The following is a 13,720-nucleotide window of genomic DNA, read 5'->3' on the forward strand; positions in this document are numbered from 1 at the left end:
AGATAAATAGCCTGTCTTGTATGACGGGTACTGGTAGCTGTAGTATGAAAGTCCAAAACCTTCTTTAGATCATTTTACTTTTAGTTCTGTTTGTTTTATTTCACAATATAATTCTATAAACACAATTCATATTGGAACTTCTGACTATTTCGCCAGAATTATTAAATTTGACAATTAAACCATTTGAATGTGAAAATATGGAACCCATTTGAAGTAACATTACTTACTTAAAGGCAAACATCGACATACTTTTGTTGAAGATTGAAGGTGCAGCAACGGAAAATTCTGCTTTGTACTCGAAATATGTTTCGTTGCGCTTGCTGTGGAACCTTTGTGATGCGTAGTATCCACCAGGAGTAACAAACGGTGGTATCAAGTTCTTATCCACGCGTAGAGCACTTACATTAAAGATTCCCACAATTGGACAGGGCCGTAGTATTTGTGGAAAGTTATGCTTTGCGTAGTTGTAGACGAGAACCGCTACTGGATTGGTTTGGCGAGATTCGTTTCGCATTAGAAACTCGCAGTATTCAAAGGTGGTTCCATAGAGAAACATCAAATGTTGACGTTGCTTTACGTATATGTTGGTGCTAACATAGATTTTCGACATGGGTCGTTCAACACTGACGATCAGGTTCAATAACTGTGGAGAATAACGAGGATTCTCAATATTGCACTGCATCAGTCTGATATGCTCCTGCTGGTCAAAACATTCCAATCTTCTCATGAAAAGGGGCTGAAAGGTACAAACAAGAAAGTACCAATAAGTAAACCATGTGCAAAGGTTCGTAAAGTATCTTACTTTAGAATTTCTCTGGATGGCTTCTTGTGATGCAAATAAAGCTATAACAATAATACAGAGAGTAAATTTCTGCATTTCTGCTTGTGTTACTAACGCGGTATGAACTGTTAAAATGATAGCAATATACATTTAACGTTCTTCTCTGGTGGAACGAAGTTTCACTGATGGGATAAAATTGGAGCAATTGTTTTTGATGAGTTTATTATCACGAATATCAGATGTGATTAACTACGCAATGATTTATATGGTAATCGTACTACAATTATAAAAGATATAAACTGCACAATCGCTTGTTTAACTGCTTAAGCTACTTGAAGCAACAGTTAGATATTTTATTTTCTGTTTTACTTAAATCCAGTGTATTTTGTGTTGTTAATAAACTTTACATCTTTTGAGTACAAAATAGATTATTTTTATGATCTTCTGTTGTCTAGTGTTCCAAGTGCGTTCAATGCAACAATCAACGCAATATAATTCTGTGAAACTTGTATATTTTTTACTCATTCATCCTAAAAAATTTAATGTTTGATTTAATGCGACTTGGTAAATGATCGAAAAGGACCTCCACGCGAGAAGCGTTTGATTGCGCTTGTTGTACATTCTAAAATTGGTATAAAATCTTCCGGACGGCATTATTGACGGCACCATGTATTCGTCAATTTTCATATTAGTAATGTTTACCACTCCATTAACAGGACATTGCAACAGTGCTTGAGGAAATTTTCGCACGGCTACGGCGTAAACAATTTTTGCCACGGGGTTTGCATATGAGTCGGTAGCGGCAATGAAGTCGCAGTAATTAAAGGTTGTGCCGAAAAGGTATGCCCGACTGTGTTGATATTGTGAATAGACCTCAACGTCGACGTACACCCGATGTATTACATTCAACGTACGCAGTACCAGTGTCACCAACTGGGGACCTTTTGGAGGTGTACGCAAGAGGCATGTATCCAAATTGGTTTGAAAATACGGCAGCTCGTAACACTCGAAGTGCTTGATTCGTATCTCCTGAAAGTGTTTTAAAATATCTTTACTATATATTTGAAATATTGGCAAAGCAATTCGAAAAAGACCTTGGTGAATACTGTTGAAACGTTGAAGACGAATAAAGTTACGAATGAATACCACATATAACACCACAAGCGGTTCATGACGTATCGAACACTACTATGTAACTAAAAATGTATCTAAACCTTGATCAAATTTGTAGTGAACCAGCACCTGTAATTATAAACCACTAAGCGCACTAGAGTGGTTGTGCACATTTTATTGGGCAAGCAAATATACTTTTTTTCAACCTTAAATGCTACTGATTATGACTAAATTATTGATTTCCGCAACTGCTGATAAAAATGCTCGTTTGGAACTGTTATTTACTTTTATGTATAATTGTTCTTTCCACTGCTGTTGCAGATCTTGTTTTTCAAAGAGGTTTATCTTAATTGCTTGATTATTTAATATTTAACATATCAACGTAATGATTTGGAAAGTATGCGTAACGCAATGTACGTAGTTTTGACGTATGGCGCGATGTACATCAGCTTTGTCCCACATAATCCGTAGAAGTTTATGAATCGTTTGAAACCCGCATTGAAGTTGGTTTGAACCTGGTCTATCGTTACGTATCGTACGTGTTGGCGAGATGCAGTGAAACCACTAGAACCGCTAGAGCATTTGTATCTTTTGCATGAGTATGGCATGGTATTATGTTCGAACTGAATCTGAGCACTGAGTTAAAGCACCAGCTAAATCGTACAGTTGATTGAGATTTGTCTATAAAATATATCCATATGCATGCTTTCGGGGCATAAAAGTTCATGTTTGTATACTTTTGCCATAGTCATGTCATTTGTATATATGTTTGAAGCAGATTAAAGATGTTTATTTATTTATTTGTTTCAGATATGTTGGGCAATTTTAAAGATCATCGCAATTATCGATTTTTAATGAGTTAGAATTTTTGATTCTATGTTAAAGATGTTTATTTATGTGTCTAATACATAGTGATTCCCTCTTTATCTCTTTAGTTAATATGACTCTTCAGTGTGCTGAACGACAATTCCAGTGCGGCAACGGGCAGTGCATCCATAATAGTTTTGTTTGCGATGGAGAAGATGACTGCAATGATTATAGTGATGAGGATGTACTTGTATGCAAAGTAACAGGTAAGTTTAGTTGATAAGATTTAAATTTGATTGGATATGGGGATTGCAAAAGTTAAGTCAGAAAATGTAGAAATAAACCTCTTGAGATTGTTGTGCCGTTAAAGAAGAAGGATGTCTATTTTGGATGTATTTCTTAATCGTTCGTACAGATCATTTGATGAAAATTGACAAAAATGAATCCAGAGCTAATTTTATCAATTGAAAACCAGGTCATCTTTGAGGCAACTTCGAGTCAAACATACCACCACAAGAGTTAATGAATCCAAGACAGTAGTATTGAAAATACTTTCACTAGCTTTACGGGAAGGATTCGGGCATCCTTACAAAATTCACTATCGATCCAAAAGTTAGTTTCGTTTAGCCACAAACCCTTAACATTTCTTTTTCCTAATAATAGCAATCTTTTCTATGGTGCTGTAAGGTTGGTGGCTTTGAGTTTTCCAGCGGCGTGTGTTTCTATTTGTAATATATTTTCATCACTGAAGCTTCTGATACAAAATACGACGCCACGTTCAAAATGAACTTAGGGCATGATTGGTTCTCTTCTTAATGGAGATAGGAAACTTGCCGAAAGTTTTTGGTACTAACCCGAATGGATCTTTTTTGGCTATATTCGAACCGGCTCTACAACCTCGGGTTATTCTTTGGAATATTTCGATTTTGCAAATGGAACGCAACTGTTAATTATTGAACCAAACCGAAGCATTCCGTAAAAGTTTGTCTGAGGCACCTTGTGCGGGCAATTCGTAAAATTTCAACAGAAGTAATTTGCAGGCGATGACTGATTTACGTGGCAAAGCTTTAAACAATTTTGAAGGCCTTTTTATCATTAGTGTTGATTTAGGATTAAGGCGTTAAGAATGTTCAACGAGAGTTCATTATCAAAATAATATCCATACGAACTTATAAAAACTTTTACGCATATTTAATAATCACCGCAATGTTGCGTTTAAATATTGAAAAGAAACTTCCTTCCATTTTAACATCTTTCACAAAGTTATTCATTTCTTGGGAAATTTGTCTTCACATTGCAAGGATATATTTAAATTAGGGATTTCATTTTCACTCTCATGTCCAATTTGAGTAGTGTTGCTCAGTCAAAACCACAAAAAAATGTAGTCATAACCCAAGAATGTAGCAGCTGATGTAAATTATGTGATTATGTTCTTACATTTAAAATATTATAACTCTGGAAGAAGATGTTTAAGCGACCCATAATAAACAATTTCCAAATGTTCCCGCTACGTACAGCATGCAAGCGTATGAATTTACCTTTATGTGATATAAACACACTGGTGAACACAAAGAAAAAATTGAAATAATTTGCACAACATGTTTCACAAAGTTCCAATTTATACTCGACGACATATTGGTATAATTCGGCTTATGTGTTGAACATATCATTTTAAGCATTGGTCGTAAGCGTTATACATATAATTCTTTAATATCAGGTAACACTCAATTTAAAGCGTTTGTATATCATTAATCATAGTATTTACACCTTGGCTTAGTGTAACGTCGTACTGTTAAAAGCTCTTTCTACTCAACACAACGAGCAAATTAATGGGTTTGGCCACCCAAATCTATATTGCATAGCGTCTTGAACCTCCAGTAATCCCTGGCGTAAGGGTATTGAAAAGAAAAAGTGTAATATATTCTCCAACACCCGCTTCTACCAGTAGGCGTGTAGATAACGAATAAGTGGTGGCCTAATTGCGTCAATTTGTTCTTCGCTCGTCTTCCCTGCTGGCCCTTGCTTACGCAAAAGTGGTGGCACAAAAAGGTACGTCCCAGGAAAGCGAAATGTGGGAAAAACTCCCCGAAATCGAAGAACGATTCGTTAACAAAAACAGTTATCGGCCAATCGACTGTGTAGGAGTGTAAGAAGAAAAAACTCAGCTCGCACAAATGATGATCTTGAATAGACAAACAGCACCCAAAGCAATGTGTGTTTGGCCGATGTACCGTTGGGTATGTGATTTCTTGGAAGGAAAATGAACTAACACATAAGACGATGGTGGTTGCTGTCGTGCAGTGCAGAACCTTTTCGCGTTCTGTTTGTTGGTGCGTTTTTGTGAATGATGAGTGTAATCATTTTTAGTATAATTTTGGGCGAATTTTTATGTGCGCATCCTTACCTTTGCTGGTAGCTCTTCGGGAACACTCCAGGGAGAGGGAATTCTCCGTTTGAATAGGGACAGATTTTTGTCCACTAAAACACGAACACGAACGGTGTCTGTGGTGGTTGTCTGTGCACGCGCTTGCCTGCCGAATATGCGTGTGGTTTATTTCGTCGATAGCACTACTACTCCGCATGGAGATAACGAGCAGGATAAACAAGGCGCTTATTTATTTTGGCAATGGTCGTGTTTCTCGCTCCGGTAGCCGGCATGATCGTATGGCACTTTTCAGCGCACATTCCCTCTGGAATGCTCGAGTTTCGATTCTGGGTTTTCACCGTACACTCGATACGAGATGGAATGCGGGTTTTGTATGCACAGCTGACGCAAAGAACTCTCCACGGACTTGTTTCCCTGTCATCGGCAACAGTCCGTAATCGGTAGTTATGGGATTTGGGGTTTTCGCCGCAATGTGGCTGAAAAAGTTTGCTCTGGCGATTACATTTTATTGAGCAGTTTTCTCGCTCCGAGCAAGCACCCAGGCACGGAGTAAACGAAGCAAACTGCATGATTTGGCAAGCGTCTTTCCACATGCTGGAGCAGCTTTGTTAAGAAGAAGCAGTATTTCACTCAACACCTCTTCGCACGCGGTCCTACATGCGTGTGCTACCTTTTCGAGACCTGTGCCGCAACCAGGCTTTTAGCGAAAGCGAAAAACCAGTGCACTGTTGTTGTTCTCTTTTTTTTAGCGCCTTCACATTTGGAAAGTATGATTCGGGGTTGTTTTTATTACTTACGAAAACTCACGTTCACGGCCTGATGATATTCACCGTGCGGTTTGTAAACATCCGTAGCACGACAAAAAAAGCACGAGAAACAAAAAAATCTCAAAATAACATTTAGTACCAACCATAACCGGAAGCTTATAAAGATTACGCGCGCATGTCTCAGCATGACTAGGTGTGTTGCGAAAGTAACGCTAGAAATCGAAAAAGAATGGTACCATAAATTTCGTAACCGTTGGAAAATATACCTATATATCATTTTTGTCTTGTCCTTTTTTGCATTTTCCCATCAGTAACCAGGGCTGGTTTAAACCATCTGACACCATCATGATACATTTAGGGAATATAGGCTATGTCGAAACATGCACATTTACGAGTAGAAGTACATTTTTTTTTTACGAAATCATCCTGACCGCGCAATAAAGCTAACAGGTGAGTACGCCCAAAGTGTGGAGTTCAGTGTAGTTTATTTCCTGTTCAAATTGAACAACTGTGCCACTGGTTATTGAAAAGTGAAATCAAATTAACCATGGATCAAAAGTATTCAACCCCTGCATCACATGTGTTATGCACGGTTTTAGCGTAAACTACCATTATTGAAACTTGTTCTACTGAACATTAAATATAAACACGATGGGCGTATATTTATAGGTTTGATCCTTTTCAACTACTTGTTTATCCCTTCTTGTGAAATGCTAAGTTTAGATCTCATGCACTCCTTCAGACCCACATGCCGGACAAAAACGAAACCAACATGACACAAAGCTGGTGACGATGTAGACAGGTGATGCATGTCCGAGCTGATGTTAAATCTTTCCAACGGTAGCCCTTTATGGTCGTAAATATTTATAGCAAACACAGCTGAAAGTACGTCATAAATCAAACCAAGCAGAGGAGACGGTAATAAAGGCGACATTTTGCGCGTTCCCTTAAAACGCAACTCCTTTTAGTACGGTGTAGTAACGAAAAAGTAATCGGGTGGAGTATAAAATAGTTTTGAAGTGTGTAGTGCAGTGAATTGCTAAGAATCAACTTCGGTGATTCATCGATTCAATGCGTTGGTGAGTTGCAAAAGGATGCCAGACGTTGCTGTAGATCAGAGTGCAATTGAGAGAATTGTATCAATTCAACTTCGCTACTGCAGCTTCAAATCTGTTTGGAAACTTTCAAACAGCAATAATAGAATAGACTAAAAGAAGCGATGAAAACATTCGCTAAAATTCATCATCATCATACCGGTTTCAGCATTCTGTTCTGTGTTGGGTAATCGCTTTTAATCTTCGACGAACACAGTTATCAAGTAATGCTTTCTAACCTGATCAGTGTGTTTGCTTGTTAACGCAAACCTCGATAGGGTATCGCAATGCTCGAGTTTCGTTGTAATTAGGCAAAAGTTGTCAATTACTGCTTTACGCTTTAGCGTCCAACGAAACGAGCTCTCGAGACCAACTCGATGAATAGTTTCCACACGGAAACCGAGTCCGGTGGGCGTTTGATTACCGAAGCGATAAAATCTGAAATCAAAATAATTGTGACATTTGAACGGTTTCGGAGAAGGTAACGTTTGGAGTGGGTTGGGCGAGCTGTTTACACCGGCGCCGAGTATTTGTGCGATTTGAGTGCTACCATGGTGTACGATCCTTCGTCACGAGTCGAACGAAGAATGTCATTAGAACATAACGAATCGTGTTGTATGGTTCAATGAATGGTGATTTATGTTGCAACACAGATCGTCAAACGATTGCCTGATGTGCACAAACGCAGGTAAGAGGCCTGAACTCGGAGTTGAATCGATTGTCAACAATCATTAAACATAGCAGTTCGGTTTTGCGGGAAATTGGATATTCTGCTAATGTTGAAGGAAGGTTTTTGGTAGCTGAGCTACGGTTGGTCAAATATATCGTAGAGTAATGCATTGGCAATCTAATTTAAAGATGCAAGCAAAACGTAAAATGGAAACTAAACCGCGACGAACAGTTTATAGTAATATAATGAAATGGTATCACAAAACGGTTCCCGCACAGATTGACGATTTGTTAATAGAGCTAATTGCATTCTGGTACCTTCATTGTACATTGCGCAATGCAAACTTTTTTACAGATCAAGTGATGCGTTTTGGCCCCTTTTTATTTTTTTTTTAAATTAGATGGGCAATCTAATTTAAAGATGCAAGCAAAACGTAAAATGGAAACTAAACCGCGACGAACAGTTTATAGTAATATAATGAAATGGTATCACAAAACGGTTCCCGCACAGATTGACGATTTGTTAATAGAGCTAATTGCATTCTGGTACCTTCATTGTACATTGCGCAATGCAAACTTTTTTACAGATCAAGTGATGCGTTTTGGCCCCTTTTTATCCAAAATCAAAACGCAAATCTAATAATGTTATTGAATTTTTTTTATATATGTGTCGGTGTGGTTGCGCAATCATCGCTTAGTGGTAATTCAATTGTTCTTTTGAATGTGAAAAGTTCAAAACCAAAGTTTTCTATCGATTGATTTGATTGTCTCGCACTGAGAGAATAACGTTTCCGCTTTTCTTGCATTCGATCTGGGTTTTTTCCCAATTCGTTCATTTTCTCGATTCCGGAATATCCCTAAGCTCAAAAGATAATAGTTTTACCTGTATGCGTTTGTGTTAAAAAAAAAACATGTCTATTCACCTATTTTCTGGATTCAACACAAAAAAGTAACGGTAAATTTTGGTTTTTAGGACAATGTTATTTTTCGTAAAGTTTTTTTTTGTTATTGAACTTGAGCATTCTATCAGCATGATGCAGGCATTTCTAGTATCGCATGATAAATTTCTCCATATTTGCTTGGTATACTCAGTGGAAAGCTTTGGTGTTGCATAAAACAAACTTTTTAATCTGCTGACAATGGAATGGAATGACAATGTCGATAGGTTGCCTTTTTCATAATAAATCCCGCCTTTGTACGAAATTTCGTTACGCAACAAAAGATATCTCGGAAACTTATCTTTTGTAAGCATATAAAAACTAAGTGATATAACGTTAGAGGTAAAAATCTTCCAGTTATCACTGCATCGAAAGAATGCAATCACCAAATATCTGGGCAGTGCATTGTCGGTACCAAAAGGCAGATAACATATTTGCTTCCATTTCTCAATCAGAAAGTCTTGTCTCTGTGGGTTGTTGCCCGGGATGTATGGTTCGCTTCGGATGGAAAATGTGTAGAGCTATTGGTAGAAAGGCAGTAGCAAAACGAAAATTGGCCAGTGCCTATTTGGAATTTGCATAAATACAAGCTTTGGCCCTTCGGTATTTCCTCCTAGGCCGATGCTGCCTAATGCAGATAAAAAGCCCACTCAATCATCCGGCGTATATTCCTGCAGGCTTTAGATATCGTAGAGGTTTTTGAATCGTTCTGCCAGAAAATTCATCTCTCAACTCATTCCTATATCATGCATTCGTGCAGTGGCCAGATTCCTAGTGCCTTCGGCTATGGTTGCAATGCGCTTTGTCTAGCACCGCATGCAGCCTGCTGTTGACCGTTGCGTTTGATACCGCCGGCATGTGTGTAGGTGCGGAAGTTCCAACATATGGTCGAGTAAATATTATCGTATTGAAAACGGTATCGAACGAAATATGGAGAAATGAGACTGAGCATTCGGATCTAGACCTAGACATTTCGTTTCGACCATTTGGAAATATTCACCAGTCGGGGCTGTAGTAGTTCCATTATACGCGGAGGCAAATAAGGTTTCGAGACTCGCTAGCATGAATCAAATTTCATTTTGTTCGGTTAACGAGCCATTTGAATGGGGGGCCATTTTTATGCATACAAATGAGGAGGGTATGTGAAAACCATTAACTGTTCAGGACACTATTAGGGCATAATGTAGTTGAGATAACCATTCCGAGAAAAATAAATTTCTAATATTTTGTGTGGAAAGTCAACACATCGGCTGTCTCACGTGAACGTAATTTATAATAGGTTTTCGTTGTTATTGATTTTGATTTGGCCTTGATTTAATGTTTCTCAGAAATGATGGAATTGAATGGATTTATCATGATTATGCAGCCATTATTGAATATGTAATAATATGCTAAATTAATTACAGAGAAAATGAATGTTTTTGTTTTCAATTTTTAAAAGATCGAAGCTTTCTTATCTTGAATTTTGAATTGCTTGAAACAAAAATCAGTAATTGTATTTTTTACTTTTTAGCAGCATGATTAGATTGTTACCTCCATACCAGACCTTCGTACTTGTGCTAACAAATCAAATGTTTTACCAACATTCACCATAACTTGACGACTGTAAAGCTCACTTATATATATACAGGAATGTAACATAAAAACACAATTTATGAGAGACGTAAAAAGTGAAAATAGAAAATGTTGTCCTAGCATTTAGGTACACGCTTATCATGAACATTCATGCTTATCATAAAAATTCATGCTTATCATGAACAACCTGTGTTGGAAAACGTAAACCACTTTAAAGTAAAAGATAGCAAAACAAGGTTACTCAAGCAATTTGACGAATGCAAACGTATTGGGCATGAAAGTGTTTTAATCATGAATATGATTAATTATGATTATTTAATTATGAATGTGATTGTTTTGGCTCAAGGTAGTCTGAAGCAAAACATTGAGAAGAGATTCTCACAAAAAAATTTGGTCGGAAATGTATTTTGCATCTGTAAAAACAATGCTTTAGAAACAGTCGAATGGAAAGTTTGTCTATTTCTCAATCCTTGCAGCAATGTTGTCTGAGTGCATCAATTACATATTGAGTGGGGCAATGAAATACATTCCCTATTGGAGATTGTTGACCTGTCTCGAACAGTGGAGACAAACTGTTCATGCACAAATTTTCTCAGCAATAGCGAACCTTTATCAGCAATGAAAACTTTAGCACATTGTGCCATACTTCGTGCGCTTCTTCGGAAGCCTTGCAGCAATTCGGATTCATACCTATTGTGAAGATGTTAGTATGCTCAAGGGCATTCTTGTTTTTTGTGTTTTACGGAGGCAAAGGTAGCAAAGTTTTCGTTAGCGAGTTTACCCTGCCACTTGCAACCTCTGCCACGAATCGGTTTGCAGCACTCGGTGTAATGAAATGTAAATGTAAGCACTTTTTTTTTTTTCGTTCTCACCGAGCGTATTTTCTTGCCGGTGCTCTCTCGTGGTGTAGCCCCGGTGAGACACTGGTGCACGTGCAGCATTGTGTCGAAACCGGTAGCTCACAATAGCACCACCAAAGCTCGTTTGGGCAGGTTTCCCTGTTTCCTGGTTATGCCTTTGCATATCTTACATAGCCTTTCCATTGGCTCCGGACCATCCACTTGGCACTCCGGGCAAGTGCATTATCCGCTTCCGACGGTTAGTAGAGAAGCTTCCTGAGTTCCGATTATGTATTCAAAGTGCTGGTTCCCAGAACGAGATGGGAAAGGAGCAAAAACGCAGGATTTAAACCGCTAACAGTTGATGCACATTGCAACAGAACCACACATTTCAGATGTTTTGTTTGCGTTAAATGTAAATTTTCTGCTCCTTTGACGGCATCTTGTTTTTGCTTCTAATAGCTGTGATAGTTCGTCTATTTGGTTAGAATCATGTGCAAAAGTAACACATTTGTGACAGTTGGGTAGTGTTTATGCTGTGTAAACACATGGCTAATTGTTATGTTGTCATGGAGCAGAAGCAAAACGAATTTCTTCGGATAATTCGTGATTGTATTGTGATTGTGATTGCACACCTCGTTGGATTTAGGAAATAATTCTCTAGAAAGCATTCATGAATGTATGATTATTATTCTGTTTTTGAACGACCGACAAAACATTTATTTTCATGCCTAAAGCAACTTTAAATAATTTAACAAATTATAAGCTGCTGGAAGTTTAAGTGTGGTGTGTGTTTATATACAAAACTTAATGATTAAAATAAGCCGACGTTAGCAGGAGCTTAATAGTAAGTCCAGATTACCGTGCATTTCTCCAAACTGATCCAATCCGTTAGGCTGTTGTGGTGGTAGTGATGGTTGTGGCTGGCCTTCTAGAAGCTGTTCGCTTTTAAAAATGGGATGCTGCAAGACTTTGTCTATATTCCGGATGAAAAATTGCTCGAAATCGGGCCGAAGACAGGTGAAAAATTGTTTGTATGCCCGCGTACAGTTGTCCACAGTTGCCGGTTGCTGATTTCGCTGCAGGCACATGTTCTGACGCAGCGTGAAGCTGTTCAGATCCTCTCCCGGAGGATCAAACTGACGGTGCAGATTGGCGAGTAGCGCGCCAGATTGATCGGTGTAGAGTCGACTCCGAATAGCAGCACAGCGAATGAGGCAGCGAACTTCTGGACAGTCAACAATGTTGCCTTTCGAAAAACTTGTTAGGAAAGCGCTCGGCAAATTCACTTCGCGTGCGCAGCTTATGATGATGTCTAATATTTGCGTTGGTTGCAGTGGTTCAAAGTTTACGTTCGGCGTAGTTGTGTTCGTGCCTAGGTTAAGCTGCTGACGCAGCAGAGCACGTAACGTTCGGAAGGCGTAAAACGCTCTGGCACAGTTGTCCAGAGGGTCAAGTAGGGCCAGCTTAAGCGCAACGGTATCGTTTAGCTTCTTCTTGAAGTTGGTGTCAACCAGGGGACAGAACTGTTGTTCTACCAAGTTGACGTCGAACCCTTCCGTGTCGTCCCAGAAGTCCAGCGTAATGCCTATGCAGCGGATCAAGCACATCGTTTCCCGATCCCCCGGATACAGGTGTTTTTTGTACTGTCCCAATCGAAGTGGATTGATGCCAAGAAAGTGTACGCAGTCTTGCTGAGCTTTCAGGAAGCTCTTGCCGGTGAAGATGTTTGCCTCGGCAACATGCAACGCTAATGCGAGTGAAAGGAATGCTAGCAGAGCTGTCTTAGCCGCTACGTTTGAACTACGGTCACGTTCCATGGTTGTTGGTGGACGGTACTGTACTGGAGCGCATACAACCTTCTAGGATCGGTTTTAAAGACGGATGTTATGTAAAAACGCAAAACCTGCAAACCACCAGATAAGACACGCCCCTGGCAGAGATAGAGACTAGGACACGTTTTCGGCTCACCGTGTGAGCAAAGTGGCAGAAAAAGGCTTATGGCACAGTAGGAAATACCGTTCCGAACGTCGAAATAAAGCAACCGAAAAGAGATAGTGTGTTCCGTCCGGCAGCAGGCCTGTTTATTGTTTACTCAGAAACGACTGTCCACTACAACATGGCATTGGCATTGGCCCGGATGAGTGCACCGAATTGTTTGCTGAAGCAACGGTACAGCTTGCCGTACGCTTGATCATTTTTGTCTTTCGCATCCAACAGCGGCTCGTTGGCGTTCATACATATTTCAGCTCTCCGGCGAAACTCCGTTTCCGATTGACCTGTGCCAAACAGCCGGTAGAGTCGCGGGATGTTAGGTCCCTGTACATCATCGTAGAGTTCGGTCCGGATACCAAAGCATCGTATGAAGCTGCGAGTTTTCTCGTCATTCGGAAAGACACCTTGCTGGTATAGATCTCGCAGATTCTTCGGTATTCGTAGGATCTTTGCACAAATTGATAACGACCGCATGAATTGTTGACCATCGAAGACATAGGGAGGATCCTCCGGCAGCGTATCTTTTACTCCGAAGCCCTTCTTCCGCGACTCTAGAAAGCAGCGGAATCCGTTGTATGCCTTCGCACAGGTATCTGGTGGTGGACAGCCAGCAATACGCTGTTCAGCACAGCTTAAAATTTGCTGCTGAACGCTGAAGTTTGCTGCCAGCTGAGGGTACAGATTGACCAATCCGTCCAATTTGAATCCTTGAGTGTCATCCCAGAATCCAACCATAATGCCGGCACAGCGGATCAT

The 13,720-nt window shown here is 39.5% G+C and overlaps 2 protein-coding genes across 2 annotated transcripts in view; one reads left to right on the plus strand and one right to left on the minus strand.

The window, feature by feature from the left end:
- Positions 1-13,720, plus strand: part of LOC128715597 (low-density lipoprotein receptor-like) — a 144,495-nt gene that overhangs the window by 30,622 nt on the left and 100,153 nt on the right. Inside the window, exon 2 of the mRNA XM_053810509.1 lies at positions 2,830-2,967. Within this exon, the coding sequence (XP_053666484.1) occupies positions 2,830-2,967 (138 nt within the window). The remainder of the gene's footprint in view (positions 1-2,829; positions 2,968-13,720) is intronic.
- Positions 11,800-12,789, minus strand: LOC128715608 (general odorant-binding protein 45-like). Its single transcript, XM_053810520.1, has one exon. It carries the CDS (start codon positions 12,787-12,789, stop codon positions 11,800-11,802), a length of 990 nt encoding a protein of 329 aa, XP_053666495.1.

Source organism: Anopheles marshallii, chromosome 2 (assembly GCF_943734725.1).
Source record: "Anopheles marshallii chromosome 2, idAnoMarsDA_429_01, whole genome shotgun sequence".
NCBI classification, from domain to species: Eukaryota; Metazoa; Arthropoda; class Insecta; order Diptera; family Culicidae; genus Anopheles; species Anopheles marshallii.

What these genes read in the sequence shown, in the direction of transcription:
- LOC128715608 (XM_053810520.1), bottom strand. Translation starts at nt 12,789, where the DNA reads ATGGAACGTGACCGTAGTTCAAACGTAGCGGCTAAGACAGCTCTGCTA.